Source organism: Bradysia coprophila, unplaced genomic scaffold (assembly GCF_014529535.1).
Source record: "Bradysia coprophila strain Holo2 unplaced genomic scaffold, BU_Bcop_v1 contig_235, whole genome shotgun sequence".
Classification (NCBI taxonomy): domain Eukaryota; kingdom Metazoa; phylum Arthropoda; class Insecta; order Diptera; family Sciaridae; genus Bradysia; species Bradysia coprophila.
This window is the reverse complement of record NW_023503496.1, coordinates 153491-169481: the sequence shown is the minus strand read 5'-3', so window position 1 is coordinate 169481 and position 15991 is coordinate 153491. Positions and strand designations below refer to the sequence as shown.

The 15991-nt window shown below is 37.3% G+C and overlaps 4 protein-coding genes across 5 annotated transcripts in view; 1 reads left to right on the top strand and 3 right to left on the bottom strand.

Moving 5' to 3' along the window:
- LOC119077315 (fasciclin-2-like) overlaps nucleotides 1–15991 on the bottom strand; it is a 385563-nt gene that overhangs the window by 303739 nt on the left and 65833 nt on the right. The window lies entirely within an intron of this gene.
- LOC119077319 (Bardet-Biedl syndrome 1 protein homolog) overlaps nucleotides 1–15991 on the top strand; it is a 33415-nt gene that overhangs the window by 14690 nt on the left and 2734 nt on the right. Inside the window, exons 5-9 of the mRNA XM_037184499.1 lie at nucleotides 10194–10456; nucleotides 10520–10833; nucleotides 12237–12305; nucleotides 12470–12637; nucleotides 12838–12974. Of these exons, the coding sequence (XP_037040394.1) occupies nucleotides 10194–10456; nucleotides 10520–10833; nucleotides 12237–12305; nucleotides 12470–12637; nucleotides 12838–12974 (951 nt within the window). The remainder of the gene's footprint in view (nucleotides 1–10193; nucleotides 10457–10519; nucleotides 10834–12236; nucleotides 12306–12469; nucleotides 12638–12837; nucleotides 12975–15991) is intronic.
- Nucleotides 199–2223, bottom strand: LOC119077346. The gene is made up of 5 exons (XM_037184533.1): nucleotides 2091–2223; nucleotides 1510–1632; nucleotides 1389–1454; nucleotides 556–638; nucleotides 199–491 (listed from the first exon to the last, which is right to left on the bottom strand). Exons 1-5 carry the CDS (start codon nucleotides 2151–2153, stop codon nucleotides 275–277), a joined length of 552 nt encoding a protein of 183 aa, XP_037040428.1. The 5' UTR covers nucleotides 2154–2223; the 3' UTR covers nucleotides 199–274.
- Nucleotides 3992–9195, bottom strand: LOC119077333 (gustatory receptor for sugar taste 43a-like). 2 transcript variants are annotated; one of them, XM_037184515.1, is made up of 13 exons: nucleotides 8768–9195; nucleotides 7629–7683; nucleotides 7309–7441; nucleotides 7122–7224; nucleotides 6989–7051; nucleotides 6512–6664; nucleotides 6138–6236; nucleotides 5853–5940; nucleotides 5696–5798; nucleotides 5434–5529; nucleotides 5289–5348; nucleotides 4241–4330; nucleotides 3992–4119 (listed from the first exon to the last, which is right to left on the bottom strand). In XM_037184515.1, exons 1-13 carry the CDS (start codon nucleotides 8922–8924, stop codon nucleotides 4057–4059), a joined length of 1263 nt encoding a protein of 420 aa, XP_037040410.1. In that variant the 5' UTR covers nucleotides 8925–9195; the 3' UTR covers nucleotides 3992–4056. The 2 variants fall into 2 exon arrangements, with proteins under 2 accessions (XP_037040410.1, XP_037040411.1); XM_037184516.1 differs by lacking the exon at nucleotides 6512–6664.

Below are 15991 nucleotides of genomic sequence, written 5' to 3'. Positions count from 1 at the left end.
AGTGATTTAAAAGGAAGAATAGTTTTTCAGCAGAGAAGAAAATGAAGTAAGAGAAATGAAGAGTTTCACATTAAAGGCTTTTGATACGAATAGGTGTTTCGTACGGGTTTAAGTTAAAAACTTTTTTGCTTTTTGCAGCCACAATGTGTGGCACACATATCATGTGGAATTTATAGTAAATGAAAAACAACACGAAAATGCTTTTTAACTTTTCAGTTGCTATTGTCGGTTAATATTTTGAAAGATTTGTTTTTATTCCGCTGTGATGCGGCTCTCATTCCGTTGAAAAACTATTCACGAATTCGCTTATCTTGTCCCACAACGCTGGAAATAGGAATGTACCTTTCCCATACGGTGATGGCTCGTCGGTTATCCGCTGTGGTAAGTCGAAATAAATGGCTAGCAGAGCATTAACTAGAGTCCTTGGTGGCAATCCTTCCTTTGCCACCTCCTCCGAGCCACAAAGTACAAAAATTCCAGCAGTTTCACATCTAAACATAAAAAGTTAATTAACTTTCGTGACACTAGGAAGACCTTTACGAATTTATTACTAACTTGTCTTCACTTAAATGCCTATGATTCGTGCATCTCTTGATGGCATTCTCTATCTTGTTAATTTGCTCTGACGACAATTTATCCTAGTTAAAAAATTGTTCAAATCAAAAAGGTTTTCTAATTCGCTTTCTGCATTGTTGGACTGGCCATTCTGGGAAATCGGGCGATTCCTGGAGGGCTCTTTGCATTTTTGTCTGAAATATGACCTTTTTCGAATTTTACGAGTCTTTTCCCGATTTTCTCGGTAGCCAGTCCGACACTGAGTTTCTGATTGAAAGTATTGTATTTTTCCACGGCAGAGTAAAAGTAAACCTGGCAGGAGCGGTTCATTATTGAAACGTCAAATGAGGGACCTAATACACTGTATGAAAATGAACTCAAATGAACACTGACATAAGTTGAAAAATTTAATTCACAAAAAACATACGGCTACTAGATTATTCAGGTCCCTAGTCAAACAAGCGCTCCTGCCTGGGTTACTTTACTCTGTCGTGATTTTTCAGAAAAATTGTGGAATTATGTTTTTCGCGCACAGTTTTTTCATGTTAAACAATTCGAAAAACCTATAGCGAGCGGAGTCACGGTCTTTGACTATAGCGAGCATGAACACTGAATTGACAAGTGTCAAATTTGGAGGCTTTAGTGATAGGAGCTACCGTTTAGGATTGTTTGTATTGTATGTTTTAACTCATACAACGAAAACAAGTCATCTATCTGTATAACAGAAACGCAGTGCCTACTGTGATTTCATCAGCCTCCGAATATTTTCTATGTTCGTGCTAGTAGCAGTGCAATGACTGGACTAATCAGACTTGTTAAAACCTAATTCTTACCTGCGATGTAATTGCTCGTAACTTTTTCACCACTTTATCGACGTCAACGAGACCGCCTCCCTTTAACTGAATTAAAAGATTCATCAGTACTATTGGCTAGACGTACAATTTATGTTCTTACCACTTCAGTCAAACGTAACATACAGTCATAGATACATCTTCCAGCATGTGTCTTTGCTGCTGGTTGACCAAACGCGTCAGCAAATTCTTCCGGATTAGCTCGTCGAATGCGACAACCTTCGCCCTGTCGACAAAACAAAAAGTAGTTAAATTGTACACATGTTGCCGAGATTCTATTGAGTCGGTTGAGGCAGAATTTTTTTTTTTGCAAAATCGTGCATTTTGAGGTAGAATTGGTCCAATGAGTGAATATTATTCAGCAGCGAACGCTAATTCTAAAATCATCAGGGTTCTTTGCGGCAGCTTAATAAATTGTCTGTGAGCGGCTGTTTTGTCACGTTGGCTTTACTTTTTCATTCTGGTTCCAAAGTAGATATCGATGTTGAACAGATTGTAAAATATTTTGAAAAGTTCAAAGTTCTTTCATTGACAAAAAAAAACGAAAAAAATGGCGGAAGGTGATGGCGATATATTGAGCTGCCGCAATAGACCGCGATGATTTTAGAATAATATTCAATCATCGAATCAACTCTACCCCAAAATGCACCATTTTGAGCCCTAACGGACACACTATATTCGTACATTAGCCGTTCCGATCCAAATGGTCACAGTAATCACAGTTACTATAAAACGTGTAGATATCATCGTTAAGTCTGTTCAAAACGGATAAACTTTGGCACTGTTTGGCGAGATACCGATGTTCAGTGGGTTTTATTCATTCATGGCAATCTATTAGGATCCATTGACTGTGGTCGTTAGTTGTTATCGATTGCGGATGTGATTATTCCATAAAAATTTGTTTTAAACTTGAAAAATCATAAAAAAATTTTAACATTTATTGTTTCCTTAACTAATTTCGGTGAACAAATTAACGATGAATTCATCCGTAGCGTGATGAAGTGATCTGTACTTTAGTTACATACACAGGTAATGAAAGCAGATTTTATTTTCCTATCATTAAAATCGTTTCTGGCCTTTTAGATTCAATCGAAATGGTATTGGGGTTTCTGAGTGTTAATGCTGACAACTAACGAAACGTTGGTTTCGATCAATTTTTTCCTTGTTCTAAAGTCACTTTTCCCTCTTAACGAAATTAAAGCAACGAAAAATTTGATCGAAATAGATTCTTAATGCGTCGTCTGTTTTCAGCTTAATACACTCGTCCGTTTTGCCTCTGTTTACGCAGCATAATTTTCGATACCATCAATGCAAAATTGCTCTTGTGACTTCGGCCTTGGCTCTTCATTTACATGACGTTTCTATTGTTTGGATGATTTTTGTATTGTTTTAATTCCAACTGTCAAGTAAACGGCTGTAAAATGGACAACTGTGAATTCAACTAAAGTCTTGATTTTCACTTACGTTTTGTTTTGTTTACACTTTGAACAATAGATTGTTAACGTTAAATGTTGCACGTGGCACATAAACATCTGAAATGACTTCATTTTTGCTCGTCTCGTTGGTGGAGTTGTATAGGCGCTGGATTTATAAACTAGAGGTTGCTAGTTCAAGCCCAGCTAAGGACATTATGGACATTTATGTTTTCACTTCAGTTTTTGATGTCAAGTATGTTTCAAAAAAAAATTTGTTGGTTTTACACCAGAGTTCACAGTAACTCATAATTCTCGTATTTGAACAATAGAAATGGGTTGTATAGCTAAACGATGGCAAAACTGTGTGTTTTTTTGTAAGTGGAAATCAAGCCTAACTGTTGATTTTGAAACGATTTTTTTGTTTAAAGCCAACGCACCTCAAGCATGAGCGGTACTCTAAATAGGGTACTGAAACTGGACAATGTATCGAACAAATTTTGGCACTGTAAAAAAATCTGGAAAATTGTTTCATACCACGTTGAAGTTATTTGCGGCTTGTCAACTTTCGGCACCCTGGGCTTTACTTAAATCGTCGAGGAATGCCTCCAAATAAATTTCTAAAAATCCAAAACGGAATTCTAGATTTTTACAAATTTATTTGGAGGCATTCCTCGACGATTTATTTAAAGTCCAGGGTGTCGAAAGTTGACAAGCCGCAATTAACTTCAACGTGTTCCAGGCAGTAGCGCTGATTTAACTAGGGACCTGAATAATCTGGTAGCCTTTGTGTCTTGCGAATAAAATTTTTCATTTTATGTGTCAGGCTCTGTGTATGATTCACTTGGACTTTGGATCAGTTGCTGGATATAGATCTGTTCCAAGTGCAGGTGCAAAATGCAGTTTACTGTCAAACGTCATCCACAGAGCCATAAACTCAACGCTTTTCCATACATTTTGCTTAGTTAGGTTGTCTGTGGATGATAATTGACATTTCTATGTAGCACTTGGAACCGACCTATTGTATACTCTCTGTATAAGAAGTAGAAGTCGTGCCGCAGTGCTGTCAGCTTAGAATTTTTCCCGTATAAGTTATGGACTTTAATAACTGTAGAAATTCGATTCGATGATAAATAAAAACACTGTCGATATTGCACAGGTCAGTTCTATAATTGAATCATCAGTTGAATAATCTGTTACAGTAAAGAAGCCATCAAATTTAAATTGCAGTGAAATGTCTATCCGTAGATCTTTTCAAACTGTAATAGTATGACCAGATATGTCGTTATAGACCACAGTACCTGTAAAATAAATGAGAGTGAAGCTTAGTTGTTCCGACACATTGGACGCTATGAATCGGATATAGAGGAATGTCGTTTCAAATTCGTCGCAAGTATACCTACTGTCAAAGTCTACACTTACCGTTGTTAAAATACTGCGATCAATCCTACAGATGCCATGCGCAGTAAAGTATGTTTCCTTTGCTATCAACTGTTGCCAAAAAGACTCTAGCTGAAAATAATTTGGATCAACTCACGGATTTCAGTCGATTGAAATATGATTAATCAAGACTATTTCGAAGTGTGCCTTGGTGAGAGACTACAGAAAGATCTTATGTTCATGTTCCATTCGACAACCGGTTAACTATCATAATACTTGTAAACAGTCAATGAAGGTGGCGTCAGAGTCGTCCGTTTTGGCTTCGTGTACGTGACAGTTGTCATATCAAACAATGTGCTCTGTTGTATGAAATGCCAACTCATGTACACAGAGACAAAACGGAATGACTGTGAATTCTGACTAGCACTCAACACACGGATTTACGAGACAAACAATCAGTAAAATGATAAATTGATGGCGCTCATTCTGGAGCTGAGAATTAGTGCCACCTGTTGATCATTTCACTGTATTACATGCCCAGTTTACCGTAAATCGACACATACAGGTAGAGGCAAAGTTTTTCAGCTGATCCACACAAACAATCTAATCCAAACTGTTTGTATGCGGTTTTAGCATTACCACGTGCGTGCGTGTAGCAGCTTCAACCGTATGAACAAGTAAACAGTATTGTATATGTGAGTCAGCTGAAAAACTCCTGAAGCAAATTCATTCTGAAATTTCACTGCCTTTAACTGTATGAGCACACATGTATAGTTCTCTCACTTTATAGACGTATAAAGTATAGTTTCCACTTAAAAAGAACACTCCGTTTAGCCACCGTTTACATGACAGTTGTAAAATAGAATAAAGGAACTGTCACGTAAACGGAGTAAAAAATTGAAATAAATTCAATTTCCACTCTGTTTGCGTGACAGTTCTATTTTACAACTGTCATGTAGACGGAGGCTAAACGGAGTGCTCTTTTTAAGTGGAAACTTTACTTAAAGCAACTATGCGGTAAATGCCCTACTATACGTTAGGTTTTAAATGAGAACGTGAACTTGTGATAAAAGCTTTCAGTTTGACTTACAATGGCTGATTTTGGTCTGTCCCTTAATATATTGCAGACGAGATGGGTAGTGTGGCTAGACTGAAATTGATTTCAATGAAAATTTTATTGGGCATCAAAGATTCATTGTGATTGTCCTTCGATGAAAGGACTTATCAAAAACTACCTCTGCAGACGTCATGTTACAGGGCTCAACAATTAACAATAACCGAAAAGTGTGAAATACCAGCCATACAGCTTGCAACGATATATGAAATGGATCCTGTAACGAAAATGGCACTCAAAGTTATATTTGTGAAACAAAATGGCGGATTAAGTTTGCTGAATTTATTTTATAATTTTTTCGAATCAAATATTTGAGCAAATCATTTTATTAAATTGGGTGCCGCAAAAAGCCTTTTCTGAATTATCAAATTCATTTTCATTACCAATGCATTCTGATCCAGTAACGACAGTATCAGAAAGTATGCGGTCACTGTCAAATGTAGAAGGCAGGACGACAGCAGCATCAACAGGGTGATGCCGAAGTAGCTGTTGAGATTATTTTTCTTTTACATTCGAGCGCAGTATAATCATCAGTCTTACCTTGAAATAGAAATGACTGTTTTTCCCAATGTTTCGTGAACGTAAGCAAAGTTCTTCAAGTAAATGTTGTGCAGATAAGCAGCCCGATCTACATACGAAATTTAGAATTTATTCGTTTCGCGATTGATAGAAGTCTTAATTTAGGCTTAAGCATACACCGAACGAACGAAGCGATCGAATTTTTTATGCGAATTTTCGCTGATCTAGTACATTTACAAGAAAAAGTAGCAGAACGCTAAGCTTAAAGGCTACGTTCGTGAGGCGTATACTTCAGAGACATCCTACCACGACGAGGTGCATTGTTGATGGCTTTTTCAATTTTGGGAAATTCATTAGTTGACGTGATACCGAAAGCTACATTCTTCTGATGTAAAAATGATCTCTCTGCAATAAAATTATCTTTTTTTGACAATTTGGTGCAAAAATTCTATTTCTGAATATTATCTGGATTTTCCATTTCAGGTTCAGTTCAAACAAGTGCTGACCTGTTCCAACAATTTCAATTTTCCTTTCTCTACGTTTCTATACCAGCCTCTATACCAGGTCCTTTGAAAGGGGCTGGTTTGGCAACGCTGAGGTATGTCAGTGTTGCCAGACAGGCTCTGTTTTTACTAACAACAGAAGAGTGCTGTCGATTCACAATTATTTGTTTGCCTTACCTCTATAAAACGTGTACTTCAAAGCCAAATTCAAACGTTGGTATCTTGTTCCCAGACTCCATGATAAGTGGGTAAATTGAATTTGCAATGTCAGCAGAAAGATGTACAGTGTGTAGAATGGTGCATACCAATACAAGTTATTTACAACATTGACTGAAAGTTTATTGATTATTGACAGATTTACTCTCGAAATTTTTAAGATATGGCGCGGGTTGTCAATTTCTTTTACTAGGAGGAAACGAAACGACAAAACTCGCTGACATGTTATGTCATCACTCTATGAAAGAAAGACAAAATAGAGTGTTATGATGAAAGAGAAAGAAATGTTTTGAACTGGTCTTCGGTCCTCACCGTCCTCACGCTCGCATCATAACATGTTGAAAGAGAAACAAATACTTTGACAAGTACCCCAAGGCAAGTTATAACTAACTAGTCCTCGGGATTTTCGCTCCGATCATAACACTCTACTGAACTTACCTGCTAAGGGATCAGTTTCTTTAATTTTCAGAGCTTGTCTGTACCAACCGAACACATCTAAAGCTATTCCAACAGAATTGAAATTCGATTTAATGAACATGTAAAGCAGAACGCCGCTCTAAAAAAGGTTTACCTAACAGTGATAGTATCGCTGTATAAATGGGAAGAAGCAATTTAAGTGCTCTACGTCTCGATTCCTTGTCCCGGTCAATATAAATCAATAAAATCTCGTCTACCTAGAGAAATTTCAAAATTAAATAAATCAATGGAGCAGCTGAGCTTCACTGATCTTCGTCATTTTCAAGATTTCTTCATTTAACCTCTTTAAGTCGACGATTTATTTCCAGCATTTGATCGAAGCCAACCGTACCTGATAAAACCCCAAATAGACACGAGACCCCAATAATGTTCACATCGAAGACGGTAGCAATTCTCGCTGTAGTTGATTTCATTCTGTGTCGGAATATTTGAGGAAAAAAATTAACTTCCCTTCATTCAGGTGTTGCGGTAAATAGATCATTGACAGTGTCGTTTGAAGTTTTCTATCTTTGAGGTCAGCTGTGTGAAATTGACAACGTCTGGGACACTATTTGAGCGAAGAAATCGCTATTTGACAATGATCTGTAGGATCGGAATTTACCTTAAAGTCACCGTAGCTACAACGTCGCAATACATTCCATATGCACACAAAAGAGCTGCAATTGTAGAATAGACAGTTTGTTTCAAGAATCTAACCAACGCACTTCAAGCATGAGTTGTACTCTAAATAGGTTTGTTCCAAGGTCATTTCAAAATGTCAAATTTCATTTACAGAAGGTAACTTAACCTCACCTTTCAGGTTGACGAAAATTTTAACGGAAAGTTGACGTTTAGGTTATGTTCATCTCTGTGGACAGTTAACGTTAAGTGGAACAAACCTATAGGGTACTGAAACTTGATAGTGGGCCACACACAGAGAGCTGCTAATATGACGACCGGGTCGATTCGACGGATAGAATGTATTGATTCTCTATCAAAAAACCAGCTGTCATTCGACATATTCCCTCCAGACGTCGAAGCGAGGTCACAGTCGTCATATTAGTAGCACTCTGGTCACAGATACTGTAAGATACTGTAAAAAAACCATTTCATGCAAAGTTAAACTGAATTTGACAGCTGTCAATAAATACTCTATCTAGCAAACCAACTCGCAGCTCTCTGTGTCAAATTCACGCCTTATTTCTTTACACTCTTCTACATCACGACTGACTACGCTGTAATGTACATATAAATTACAAAGGCTACTTGATTCTTTCACTACCTTAATGAAAGTAGTTTGGTTGCTAGAGAGGGTATTGCAGCTGTAGACTATGATCACTTGTACTTGAAGTGAGTTGATGTAACAACAGAAGCTGATTAACTAGTCGAAGTGTAGATTTAATCACGCAATCACGGGCCGTTAGCAAGTGCTTTCTTACTTATGACTAAGTAATCATGTCGCTACATCAGTAAAAGGCGCCGTGACCCAAGTCCTAACCCACTAAAAAGTTTGTAAAAAAAAAAGTTCCGTAGGACTAAGAACACATATGACTAATTCCAGCGCAGCTACCCACATTACTTCTGAGAATTTTAAAAAATTCACAAAAATTTCATTGGAATTCTTTTGTTGTTCTGTAAGCAAAAATGTGGATAGCTGCTAGAATTACCCATATATGGAAAGCGCTTATACCCTCGTGACAGAGTGTTTGCAACCTTGATTCGCATTACAACATCTCTGTTGTGTACAACATATTAATTTACCTAATGTACTGAGCAAAACAACACTGTAGATTCTGATTGGAATACTCCTCAGAACCCCTTTAAACTTCCCCGAAACAGTCCGTTCAATTCGATAGGGTGCATATCCAAATATTCGGCTAACATAAAACACAGGTAGGGATGCTTCGTTGATTTCCATAGATGGAATAGGTCACTAAACACCGCAAATGGTCACGTCAATGTTCGACCAATTACGAAATTCTCATTACGAAGTACGCATCCGTTCGATTGTATTTTTTTTCTCAACTCAACAACTTCATTCGGAGCACGTGTTCTTTCTTAAAACATTGTCTCGCGTCGTTACTTTCCAATACTGACGACGAAAGTTTCATGTTCAACGTTTTATTCAATTTTGTTTTTTTAGATTAATGAAACATGAAAAAAACATTGATTTCGTGTTAATTAGCAATATCATGCACTGATATATCAACGCACTTCAAGCATATGTGGTACTCTTAATAGGGTACTGAAACTCAACAATTGTAAGACACAGTAAAAACCATTTCATACCAAATAGTAGCCTATTTGGCAGCTGTCGACTATGACTACTTTTGCTTGAAGTGCGTTGACGGTATCTGTAGGCAGGCAGTTGTTTTTTTTCTATATTTTTATTTAATTTCGACACGTTCTACACTCCGGTCAGTATACTGAATAATTGATCAGCAAAAATTGTTGTTCCTTTTCTACGCTGTTTTGTATTGTAAACACAAATTTAAGTTTAATTGTAGCGTTTAAATACGTTAAGTGACTCGTGTTCGTGTTACAAATCAACAAAGCTTTTTCGATGCATTCATTAAGTTTTGAATTGATAGGCCGGTTAAACAAACTATTGAATATCATCCGTCTCCGATGATAGCGTTTTTGAAATGTGTTTTGTGTGATTCCCCATGTAACGTTTAAGTTAGATCTTGAATTCCGGACTACACCACCAATATACTCCCTAAATGGATGTTAGTGAACATAGTTTAACTTTGCTGCGCTATCTGCAGTTATTAAAAATTTTATTTTGATGACAGCACTGAACCAACGCTCTGGATTTTATGAATGATCCCAAATTTCTTGAAAAACTCTTTCGGCTTCGCCTCGTTAGAACAAGCTTACGACTTTTTCACTTTTCATCACTCGTAACGAAAAATACTATTTTCGAAATGGCATGAGTACGAAAAAGTATCAGAAGCGCCGACTTGTATTTGTGAGTAATGATGCCCATGACACCCTTTTTATTTATTTTGCTATAAAAGTGCTGGTGATCGGTATCAATCAACCTTTGAGAAGTGGTGCCCAGGCCTCACTTGTCCTTAGAAGCCCCTGTAAAGTTTGCTAGTTCACCAACAGGATCTTTTGTAGTTGTTACCCCCTCGATTTAAGTACTTTTCAGTTTGATGAAATTTGCTTCCGTCTTTTCTAGCAATTTGTCAAAGAACATGACATGAAGGATCTTCAACGTTTTGCAACCATAACTGCTACGGCAACATTACGTAAATCATCCACCGATAACAATGGAGTTTCTTTTCTAATATTAGCCACCGAATCTGGTGACATAATATTCCTGGACTGCCAAGCATTCACCGTAATACACGAAGCTAGAGTGTGTTCTCTTAAGTCCACACCAGCCTTACTCTCCGTTAGTGGTCATTTCGACGTTGACTTTAAAATTGTAATCGGAACTAGGTTTGTGTCGTTACAATGAATCAATAAATCCACCGGTGGTGTAAGAACCATTTTACATTCCAGGGAAGGATCGATTTGCATTCTCCGGAAGTCTTGGCTGGAAGGTCGTCAGATCACTAAATTAGACAATCCGACAGTCGGTTTATCAATTTTGCCTATCGAACAGACGATAATCGTCGTTTGCATGAACAAAACGTTGGATTGTTTCTCGAAAAAGGGCAAGCAATTGTGGTCGGTTGGATTGAGTGAATCGGCAACGTGTATGGTTCCCATTGGGCTAACTCACCTAAACCTGACACTAATTTGTGTGGCATTACGCGGAGGCCTGGTTCAATTGTACTTGCAGAAGAATTTAGTGGATCAATTTACTGCTCCAGGTAAGACGGAACGAAAATCAAGTCAGACTTTAACTCCAAGTAAAGTCTCAGTTTCGCCATTGGCATCTGTTCACTTTGAACTTTGTTAACACTGTCAACTTGCAGTCGAGAGGTTAAAGTCCATGTGAGATATGGGAGAGAATTGCTTACTAAGTAAACCGTTGAAAAAAGAGTCTGTTGACATTAGCACTTTGGGTGTAAGCTGACAACACTGTAAGCAACGATCACGATACGGCAAAAATACATAGGTCTGTTACACAAGGTTATTTGAGCTGTCAAAACGTCATCCACAGAGCCATAACCAAAAATGTATTGTTGACAAATTGCTTGTAAAAGCGTTGATGTTATATGGCTCTGTGGATGATCTCGTTCGTTTTCTCTTTGTCAAAAATCGTTTTTACCGTACGATTGAACAGATCTATGGAAAAATGAGAGGACAACTCGTGATCTTTGCTTTTTGATAAAGAAAAGTGACGACCACTACAGTACAGCTCAGGGGCCTATATGGCTGGCAAATATGAGTTTGCTTTGTACCATTCTCTACCATTGTATGTGTTGAATGGAAATTAAAATAGTGCCGTACAAACAGTCTATTGGACCGATTCTCACCCATAGAACCCAGTGTTATATTAGGGGTAGCTGTCAAAAACCACTAACTGATTGAAATTTGCGTGACAGTTAAAGCTGCAACGATGATTTCTCTACCACAGATCTGTTCCAAGTGCAGACGCAAAGTATAGTTTATAGATTCATAACCTCAACGCTTTTTCATACATTCTGTCAACATTTTGTTTGGTTATGTTGTCTGTGGATAACCATTGACTTCGATGTTGCACATGGAACCTATATGAAATACAGAAATTCTGTGCTGAAAACTGAGCATTCTTCCAACAAACGACAAACATAGTCAGTACCGGACTGGCTCGAAAAAGCCCATCGGGGGCTCCATGCAACTCAATTGCAAAAGGCCCACAAATTAAATATTTTCATACAAAAATCGAAAAGGCCCATCGGGAATCCCCCGAATTCACCATATGGCCAGTACGGGCCTGAACATAGTCGAACGCTTTCCTTCCAATTACAAGTGTCACATACGGCTATTCATCTGTTATCGATTTCGACGACAAAAATAATGACAAGCTCTGGGCAATATGGTCCCTTATACAGAAAAGTGCATGGTAAAATAATTGAAGTACAAGATTTGAAATCAACCGATTAAAAATACTTTGATTGATGGAAGTAATAGACCCGACAATAATATTGGTCATATGCTTGCCGTCTGTAACAAGTTAATGCGTTAATTGCGAAAGCTTGTTGAATTTAGCATCATGACAACAATGTTCTCTGATTAACAACACATTTTCATTCATTCTCTTTCACCGCACCTGTACACAAACACGTAGACACTGTGTCTGCAATGGCATTCGGAAAACTTGGTCAGGAGGATCATGTGTTGATCTTGGTCACGAATGGTAAATTAAAACAATTTTTTGTGTTTTATTGTCCAACCAATTTATTGTAATCGTCGTGCACATAAAATCAATCATTTTTACGATCGTCAATTTAGAGAGAATTAAATTTAAATTTTTTTTTAATGTTTTTCTCCGCGTATACCCAAACCACATACACACAACAGACGGTTCGTTTATCGTAAAAATATTAAAGCGAACCGCTGATTTCAAGGTAGACGCAATTGATAATCATACTAACGATGGAACAGGTAATGCGACGGGTAAATTGCAAATACCCAAGAAGTCGAAAGTTTTCCTCGAACAGACAATTCGTGAGTGCGATAATGCATCAGGTAAATGTTGTTTTATCGAAAATTATAAACATTTTGCTGCTTCTCGTTGCTTACATTTCGTTTTGCGGTTTTGTTGATTTCGTAAATGTTCATTAAATTATTGGCTGAGCATGTGAAGACAATGAAAATGTGTAAAAGAAAGAGGCACATTCGTGTCGTCGCTACTTGGTAAAATTATCGAAAATTGATTTTCTCGCTAGCAATTTATCACAATTTTCAAACGGAATTGTGGAGGTTAAGGTTAACAGCTGCCCGTACTACCATCGACACAATCAATTCGGCTGAAAGTACAATTTCTGGTGACATTGGCAGTGCACCCATCAAATTGGCAGCAGAGGTTTGAAATTTTACAGTTTTTTATTGTGTCTGAATGGGAGTTAAATTGAGGACAGTTTTGTCTCGGTAGGCGATCTTGTCTCCCAAAAAACGATATCTCTTAAACGATCCTATACCCTATGTGGTGACATAATATCAATGGCATTACCTTAACAAACAGATTGTTAACTTGATGTCACTTTAGGAATCCATCACTACGGGGCGCTTTCAACCTGTCACACCAAGTTCAAAGGTTTCATAATCAATAGACCTTTTAAGTTCGAAAATGGATTAGATGGTCCGGGGGTATGAAGATGAACTTAAAAGGTCTATTCAGGATTAGAGATAGTAGCAGGGAAGCTTTCAAAGCTCTTCTTTCAAACGTTTAAATCCTTCGAATTAGCTTTTGAGTTATAAGATTTTGACAGAAGACCGCAGAGCCTACTTTCAGGATTTGTTTCTCTAAAATTTTGGGAATTCCTGGAATTCTTGAATTTAAGAATTCGAACTGAGGATTCACGGCGTAAGTTCCATTTCAAAACATAACGCAAATCGGGACATTTTGACGCGCAGTTTTTGACATTTGTTACAATGACGTCAGCGGTATTTTGCAGGGAGCCCACTCAAAATTCGGCCTCCTTTTTAAGGAATAAAGGAGGATATTTCGATAATTTAAGGAGCATTTCAGGAGTTTTAAAGAGATTTTGGATTAAATTTGATGAATTCGAAATTTTTTTGACTTTCCAAAGTCATGTTAAGGATATATGAAGTAGATTTTTTGGTGTTTCTCAAAGAATATTCTTTGGGAAATTTTTTCCGAATTTTTCACAAATATTTTATCGAAGATTTTTCCAAAAAATGTTTACTCTAGATAAGATACCCAACGTACCCCTATGTTCACGCAGTTAGATTTAAAAAAAGATTAGCCTAGTTTCTTACTTTTGTCTTTTTTTTGATTTTTATGATTTCATCTTCTTGCTACTTGTAATGCCTGCATTTAAAATCATCTGTGCCTTGGCCACTGATGATTTATTTAATTTACGTTCGCTAACTACAGCTGACGAAGTGTTATTACCATCATCAATTAACTTTTCGGCGACTTTTAACTTTAAAGTCTCCTCAGCTATTTCAGCTTCGATGCTTTGAATGTTGGCCTCTTTCTTATGCTTTTCGTTTTTGTCTGACTCGTTTTGTTTCGATTTTGCTAATAACTTATCGTAGAAATACAAAGCATTCTAACTCTATCCGAATAGCCGCAATCGTTTCTTCTAAGAGTTGCTCCTTGAAATTTCGGGAAGCATAAATTTATTTACGCTTAATCCTCGCTCAGGATCAGCCCTATAGGGATTGCAAACCGAACCCGTTTTGAAAAACCGCGGTTTTTCGGATCAGCAAAATCTAAAGCAAATTCTTAAACAAGTCTAATTGGTTCCACTACTTTTTAGCGTGCTCTTTTATTTATTGCATTCGCTTTTCGTAATTAACAAAATGAAAAGACTATTTTTTGGGCTTTTTTGCTTTCTTCTTTAAAAAAATGTAATTGGAAATCGTAATGCGGAAAATGGTCGCCTCTTATTACCCCTGTTACGCACAATGGATGCAACTCGGTGAAAAGTAAATGTTAAAGCATCTTCAAAATGTCTTCTCGGGCTTACTTTAAGAATATTTTTGATTTTCTTAAAATGATCTCCAAATACTCCACAATGACATGTGAATTGCCAGACCTTTACCAAATATACCGACCTGAAAGGAAAACGTCATCAACTCAGAGGCGACGTAACCTGTTCCTCTGAGTTGATCACGTTGTCCCCTTATAATCAGACCTATCAGGCTCCTTATTTTTACGTATTTTAGTTAGTTCTATTTCACAAAATTTTGAGTCTCAGCACGGAAACGGAAATTTGTTGTTAGAACGAACTAAGATAATTTATCTTATATTACTATTCACATTTTAAGTAAGCCTTTTCCTGTTTACGAAAGCTATTGGTAGGAATAGCATTTTTCTTTTACAGAGACTGATGGCTGGCGAAATTATCTGCAACTAGCTCAAAACGTTGCTGAAATGATACCAATACACAAAATAAATGCTTAAATTCTCCCAAAAACTAGAGATTTCTAACGCTTCATTGAAAACCCGAAAACCGCGGTTTTCTTGATAAAAACATAGCTAACGCCGACCCGTACGAAACACCTATTCGTGTCAAAAGCCTTTAAAATCACTTACATTATCCACTCTTTGCCTTGTTATCATATACAATTAAATTGCCGGAGGCAATATAGACAGCCCCGTACGAAGTCAAATTTCATAAATTCCTATTTAAACAGCTATATACCGCTATATTTACCTATATTTCACTGTAAATAAACATTTCACAGAGGAATATGCTATTATATAGCTCTATATGCCTGTATATAGCTCAATATAGCTGTATATAGGTATATATAGATGTATACCTTTCAAACAAAAAAAAATTCATGAAATTCGGTCAAAATTTACTCGAGATATTGTCAAAATACACCACGTTCACTGTACTTCCGAGTAGCCAGATAAGAGCTCACTCCAAGAGACCTAGCTCACGCTCCGGAGAACATAATTTCATAAAAAAAATTTTCCCTGATTGGTACGGTCAATACCTCTCTAATAAAGCTAAAACAGACGAAATATGTTCAAATGTGGCCGACCTACAAGCAAAAACTGCTTGCCGCCCTGTGCCTGTTCCACACCAAGGGGTCTAACTCACGAGTCGGTCATCCGATTTCCATAAACTTTTTTTTTGTCGATCGGTATTGTAAATACCTTTTATTTGACGTATCACTTACAAGTTTAACGTTTAAATGTCCGGAGATATCTTCGAAAAACCGTAAAGCACTTATTGGGCCACAGCTCGGGAGGGGTCGATCCAAAATCACTCATCTTCGAACTTAGCCTGTCTTTTGACATTACCAAACGGGAAAAAAAAGAATTTTCAAAATCGGATGCCTTTTACTCAAGTTATCGTGCAGACGGACAGACGGACAGACAGACGGACATTTTTTTTT